At 33.5% G+C, this 6,728-nt stretch overlaps 1 protein-coding gene across 1 annotated transcript; it reads left to right on the top strand.

Moving 5' to 3' along the window:
• Nucleotides 1-1,173: 1,173 nt before the first annotated feature.
• Nucleotides 1,174-5,204, top strand: LOC131055086 (putative serine carboxypeptidase-like 23). The gene is made up of 10 exons (XM_057989730.2): nucleotides 1,174-1,354; nucleotides 2,610-2,717; nucleotides 2,873-2,968; nucleotides 3,073-3,165; nucleotides 3,577-3,662; nucleotides 3,768-4,025; nucleotides 4,202-4,323; nucleotides 4,478-4,573; nucleotides 4,698-4,818; nucleotides 5,049-5,204. The coding sequence occupies exons 1-10, from the start codon at nucleotides 1,174-1,176 to the stop codon at nucleotides 5,202-5,204; spliced, it is 1,317 nt and encodes a 438-aa protein (XP_057845713.2).
• Nucleotides 5,205-6,728: the final 1,524 nt, after the last annotated feature.

Genomic DNA, 6,728 nt, shown 5'->3' with positions numbered 1-6,728 from the left:
AAGTCTTTGAACTCTATGGGTTGCAAACCCAACCTCCTTCACATTGACATAGTCGTTACTCTCTTATTATCTATCATTAACTTTACCTATTTTTCCATCAACATTAATACATAAATATTTATATTAATTTTTATTTGATTTGTATATTTAATATTTTGTTTTTAAGTTATTAGTTATGATTTTTATTACTAATTCTTAAATAAAAAGCAATTGAAAAAAAATCACATCAAATTAATTAGTTATGAGTTTCATTACTAATACTATTTTAAAAATCTAATCTAAATGTTCAAACATAGTATCTATAAAATGGAGCATAGTTAATACCTAGAAGCTTATACAATTGTCAAATAAATTTCTTAAAAATCTCAAAAAATCAACATACACAATCTTCTAATTGGTGGGAACTAGGTGTAATCTAGAATGGTAGTAAAAGTCAACGAAAGCTGATAGAATTGGCATGTTTCCATTTAAAAGATTTAATCTCATATTAGATTTATCTCTCCTAAATATAAATATAATAGATAATGATAAATTAATGTAATTGTTATCTATCTCTTTTATCTCTGTATGTTGTTATTACAATTGAACATGATAAATTTTATCCAGATGTGATTATTCTTTCCTCTCCTATGGCTCTATATCTATGTTCTTATTTTGGATGTGTAGAGATCTTAATTTCATTGGATGTGCGCCTGATTTTGGCTCACTTTCCACAACATTGCACTGGTCTTTTGGCTACAAGCATGGCCAAATCCTAGTGCCTCTCCTCAAGACTTGCACACGACCTTATCGAATCTGTGTCCTTATCAAACACCAACATAAACGGCCTCCTGTGGCTCGGTCTACGCTAATGTTTTGAGTTTTACTCAAAATAGAGATAAGACTGAATCCAAGAAGATCGATGTAGTGGAAACGATCATATAAATATGAAGCAGCATAACATCTTGTGTGGGTATGGCTGGACTTTGATCAGTACAATCATTTGAGATGGAAGTTCTTCTCACATTGTGCTTGCTTTTCTCGCTCCTCCTTCCTTCTCGTCAATTTTCCACTCAGCGTGATGCTCTGAGTTTTATCCGCAATGCCGCAAGATCGAATCGCCTCCAGGAGACAAAGTGGTCTTCTCCATCGTTTCCCTTTCGAAAAGATTCAGATTATTTGACTGAGGCCAATATGGAGCAATCAGATCTTATCAAAGGTGGCCTTCCTGGACAGCCATACGCCAACGCCCCGTTTCAGCAGTATGCGGGATACGTCTCTGTTGATGATTCCTCTGGCAGATATCTTTTCTACTATTTTGCCGAGGCCTATTATAAAGCCTCCAAGAAACCCCTGATACTCTGGCTTAATGGAGGTATATAAATAGAACAGACTTAGACATTAAGTTTTTACAGTATTATTATACGTAGGTTCTAGATTTTGATTTATTTAATATCAATGTTGACATTATATGTTTCATAATTTTTATAGTTTTTTATTTTTCTATTATTTTGATTCAGCATTCGCATCATAAACACATAACAAGAGAATGTTAGTCAACTGTGAGTGTTTAATACTTTTGTATTCTTAGTGTGACCACACACATTAAGCAACATATTAAGTCTAGATAATGTCAGCCAACTTTTAAGCCTAGAAGTGTAAGCTTAGTGTGTGTGATTTAAGCCGTTCCAATTTGGGCCGTGGATTTGCTCTCCATTGGGTTCCAGGTTCGACTTCAAGGCCGCTTACTCGATGCATGTGGTTTGTAGGCTATTGAGTGCATCTTTAGAAGACTATTCACCCCAACTTGGCAATAAGATAGGTTGGACTATTCTCACCTCAGCTTGCCCCTTCCTAATCCCAACTTGGTAATATGTAAGATCAAGGTAAGGCGGGTTGGACTATATCCTTAGAGGACTATTCTAGCTCCAGCTTGCCCCTTCGTGAACCCCAACTTGGCAATATGTAAGATCAAGGTAAGGTAGGTTGGACTATTCTCGCCTTAGCTTTCCCCTTCCTGAAACCCAACTTGGCAATATGTAAGATCAAGGTAAGACAGGTTGGCCCTTCTTGAACCCCAACTTGGCAATATGTAAGACCAAGATCAACTTGGCAATATGTAAGACCAAGATCAACTTGGCAATAAGGCCGGTCGGACTATTCTTGAAACCCCAACTTGGTAATATGTAAGATCAAAGCAAGGCATATTGCACTATATCCTTAGAGGACTATTTTTGCCTAAGCTTGCCCCTTCCTGAACCCCAACTTGACAATATGTAAGATCAAGGTAAGGTAGGTTGGACTATTGCCCCTTCATGAACCCGAACCCCAATTTGGTAATATGCAAGGTCAAGGTAAGGCAGGTTGGACTATTCTAGCCTCAGCTTGCCCCTCTGAACCCTAACTTGACAATATGTAAAACCAAGGTCAACTTGACAATATGCAAGACAAAAGTAAGACAGGTTGGACCTCAGCTTGCCCTTTCCCGAACCCCAACTTGACAATATTGATACTAAACAAATCACATGAAATTGAATCCATGAGCCTATAGAATATGATGTCTTTGTCCAATTCTTTTCTGTGAGATAATTAACTAGTAATGGAAGATTATGTTGATGAGTGAAAAACAGGGCCTGGATGCTCGTCGGTGGGATATGGAGCAATGCAAGAATTGGGTCCCTTCCGAGTTAATCCGAATGGAAGAACACTACGCACGAATCGCAACAGTTGGAACACTGGTGCGCACAAAACATCCCAAAGCCTTTCTCATTTGATCATACAATGTCTCTGTGATTTAATGTCTTTCCTTTCTTGTATTGCAAGGGGATTCGTTTTCTCAGGGGCAAATTTACTTTCTTTCTTTCTTCTTTTCTAATGGGATTCGTTTTTGCAGTGGCAAATATATTGTTTTTGGACTCCCCAGCTGGTGTTGGCTTTTCTTATTCTAGGAACAAATCCGATTATGATCAAAATGGTGACGCACAAACTGGTAAACTTATACATGCAATCCTGTGTATTCTATGTTTGCATGTTTACATGCAAGAACGACTAATGCACGTCCGGTGATTCTTGATTTTGTTTGTTTTCTTGCAGCCGAAGACAACTATTCATTCCTGGTCAATTGGTTTAATAGGTATCCAAATTATAAGAACCGTGATTTCTACATAGCAGGTGAAAGCTATGCAGGTAAGTAAATAAAATCTCAAGATATGCTTTCATGGGTTATTTCTTTATATAATTATGTCGAAGGCCGTAAATAATCATGTCATAGACAAATAAAATAATTGTCTTTTGATATCTTTCAACATCAGACGAAAGTTTAAATAGACCTACTTAACAGATTAAGTAACCTTCCTTTTATCATTCAATTGCACTAAACTTATCTATAGAAAAGAGTGAAGATATGCACCCCCATTAGATGGCTCATTAAATGAATGGCGAAGAATTAGTTTTTCCAATTTCATGGCCGATCTATATGTAGAAATCATTCGTGTAACAGATTTTATCTTCTAAGTTCAAATTTTTGTTTGATTTTCTTCACGTAAAGGGTGCCTTAAGTTGTGGTATTAATAACAACGATTCGATTCATGAGTGCAGGTAACTACATTCCACAATTGGCTGCTAAAATTTTGGAACACAGAAAACAATCTCAGGCGTCATTCATTAACTTGAAGGGATTAATGGTGAATTCAATGTTTTGGGCTATGTTATTAAAAATTTCCATTTCTTTTAGTAAAAAATTATGAGGTGAGTCAAACAATCACAATTGAATTACTGTATACGTACAGATTGGGAACGGTGATTTGTCTATTACTACAGATAATATGGGAGAATTTGTGTTCGCATGGTCACATGCATTGATTTCTGATAAAACCTTTTATGATCTAGTGGACAATTGTGTCCATGTACCCTTCATAAATCCCAATAGCTCAACCTGCAGCGCTTTGCTAAACAAGAAGAGTGTTGAAATGGGAAATATTGATCCATATGCCATCTATTCTCCACGATGTACAGATAATTCTTCTACAGGAGCTTCACTCGCTATGGTAACTTCTAACCAGTTCATATTATTATATTGTTATAACGATTCAATTGTGATTTATTGATCCATGTTTTGAACAGTGATTCACAAGAATCAATATTATTATTAATTTCTCTTTAATATTATAACTTTTCATACAACACTCATAGTGGGTATACTTATTATTGTTTGCAAATTAAGAAACAAGGACAAACAGATCCATATGATCCTTGTAGCAAAAATTACATTCTGAACTACATGAATATATGGAAAGTTCAAAAGGCATTTCACCTAAAAAAATCTGTCAAGTGGGGGTTTTGCAGGTATGATTCATTTTTATCTTATCAATTAAGCTTAGATTTGAAAATATATTGTTTATTGAATTGAATGAAATAAAGAATTTTAATAACATCCATAAGACCGATAATCTAAATGACCAATAATATCCATTGATAATGTATCTTTTTGATTGACTAGTAATCGCGTTTTTGAAGGATGGAATGACTATGTTCCATCTGTTTTGCCAATCTATCCACAACTCATGTCAGCAGGATTAAGAATTCTACTTTATAGGTATGTCGATTGCATGTTTTAGTTAATTTTTTTTGCTAAATCTCCAACTTTGAAATGTACCCAATTTCTTTCTCCACCAATAACATAACACAAATTCTTGTGATTGTTTTGAGTGTTTATTTAGTGGAGACACTGATTCAGTGGTTTCCGTTACTGGCACGAGAGAGGCCCTCGCTGATCTCAATCTTACAATTGAGACACCATGGTACCCTTGGGTTGAGGATCCTACTAAAACAGATGGAGAGGCAAGTCATTTTTGTCGATGACTGTTGTTAGATTTTCATAGTTTTTAATATTATTTTTTTGGATCACATTTCATAATCTATTATCAGAATGTTAGAATGTTCAAGAAGATAATGATTTGTGATCAATAATGATGGATCATGAATCAAAAAGATCACACAATCAAATTAAAAACAATAACAATTTTTGAAAACTTATCAAAAATTGCCTCTAACATGCTTTGCCTATGAAGGTGGGAGGATATAGTGAGGTTTACAAGGGAAATTTGACATTTGCCTCTGTGAGAAATGCTGGCCATGAAGTCCCTATCTTTGAACCAATGAGGATCTTAACCTTGCTCAAATATTTCTTGGCGGGGCAACCCCCACCAATGCAACGATATACTTGATCTAAAATATTCTTTGATTGAGAAAAAAACCTTCTCAAAGAAAAGATCTTAACTTTGTTCAAATGGTTTCTGGCGAAGAAAACCCCACCAAAGTAATGATATAATTGATCTAAAATCTTCTTTGGCAAAGAATAAAACTTTCTCACTCCAGTGTATAATTGTTTTAGTGTCATTGTATTTTGGAAATGTAAAATTTCATCCTTATATGTAAAAGAGTACTTTAGAAATATGAAAAATAAAATTGAAATTTATCGTATTATTTTTTTGAAATTGACTATTTAATAGAGACAAATTCTTTGAATTTAGATAAAAAATTTCAGCTTTTACCATTTTTTTAAAGATAAAAAAAAAGTATGTTTGATAGTTTATTTATGCATTCAATTATGAAAAGTGAGAATTTAAAAATAAACAAGTCTCTCTAGTGAGAGCATTTGTCTTTATAATTTTGTAGTAATAGTATTTGTTGGTTAGGTATCATGGCATAGTAATTCAAAGGCATAATAGTTTGAGATCAATAGATTATTCTAAATTGTATGTATCACAATTTTGTTTAGTTTATATAAATTATAATTAGTTTAGTTTATGTTGACATTAACATTGATTTTAACAAAAGGCAATTATAACTAACATTGTTGAAGTTGACTTAGATGATATACATTATAACTAGCATACCTATATTTAAAAAAAATCCATGTAAAAGACACAAGAAGATTATATTATAGAGATATTTTTATTTATTTACATTGTTCATTCTTTATTGACTTCATTTTTATTACAAGAGTTATTTTAAATTTTTCAAACTTATACACCATAAAAATGTTATGAGACAAAAAGATTGATTTTACTATTTATGTACTCTATGGTCCTAATTACATCGAAAAGTGTATTACACTCATATAATGAATTGAAGAACCCCAATCAATAAAAAAGCTATTGAATTTAATCACTCATCTATTTTTATATATATAATAGTTTTAGCCATCTATTTGTTTTAAATTTAATTTTTAATTTTTAAGTTGTAAATATAATATCAATATTCAAAAAGTATGTTATATTATTTTTTACAAATATTTTTCTAGATAATAATTTCAAGCACTCCCCCTGCCCATGGCCTCCCACTCCCAAATTTTAAATTCTACTATCTCGCTCATGCTAGGCTGCGATGTGTCCCCTACTAATGTCTCTCTTGCAAAAAGTTTCTTGGTTTGTAAAGTTGTTGTAGACATTTAGGATATGTGCTCTTTGCCGAACATCCAACCTAATGCCTTCATCGTAAATACTTTAGTAAACTCCCTCTTTAAGGGTTCCTTTGTAGACCAACACAAGAAACAAATTAGTGACTCTTCAGCTCCTTTGGTTCAATGCCTTCCTTATGCTTCCATACTCTCAGAGATGATTATTTGTAGGGCAGTTCTAAATTATATTACATACTTCAAGAAATACACTCTTATTGGTCATTTTAATTTTAACCATCTCTACCCATCTATTTCAATACTCCACTCCTAGACTTCAACCCACTAGAAA

This window comes from Cryptomeria japonica, chromosome 1, assembly GCF_030272615.1.
Source record: "Cryptomeria japonica chromosome 1, Sugi_1.0, whole genome shotgun sequence".
Taxonomy (NCBI): Eukaryota; Viridiplantae; Streptophyta; class Pinopsida; order Cupressales; family Cupressaceae; genus Cryptomeria; species Cryptomeria japonica.
The sequence above is the reverse complement of the archived record's forward strand: the minus strand, read 5'-3'. Positions and strand labels throughout refer to the sequence as shown.

Coding starts and splice junctions, on each gene's coding strand:
- LOC131055086 (XM_057989730.2), top strand. CDS start 1,174: ATGGAGCAATCAGATCTTATCAAAGGTGGCCTTCCTGGACAGCCATAC. Junction 2,969..3,072: donor AAATGGTGACGCACAAACTG/GTAAACTTATAC, acceptor GTTTTCTTGCAG/CCGAAGACAACTATTCATTC. Junction 3,663..3,767: donor TTAACTTGAAGGGATTAATG/GTGAATTCAATG, acceptor GTATACGTACAG/ATTGGGAACGGTGATTTGTC.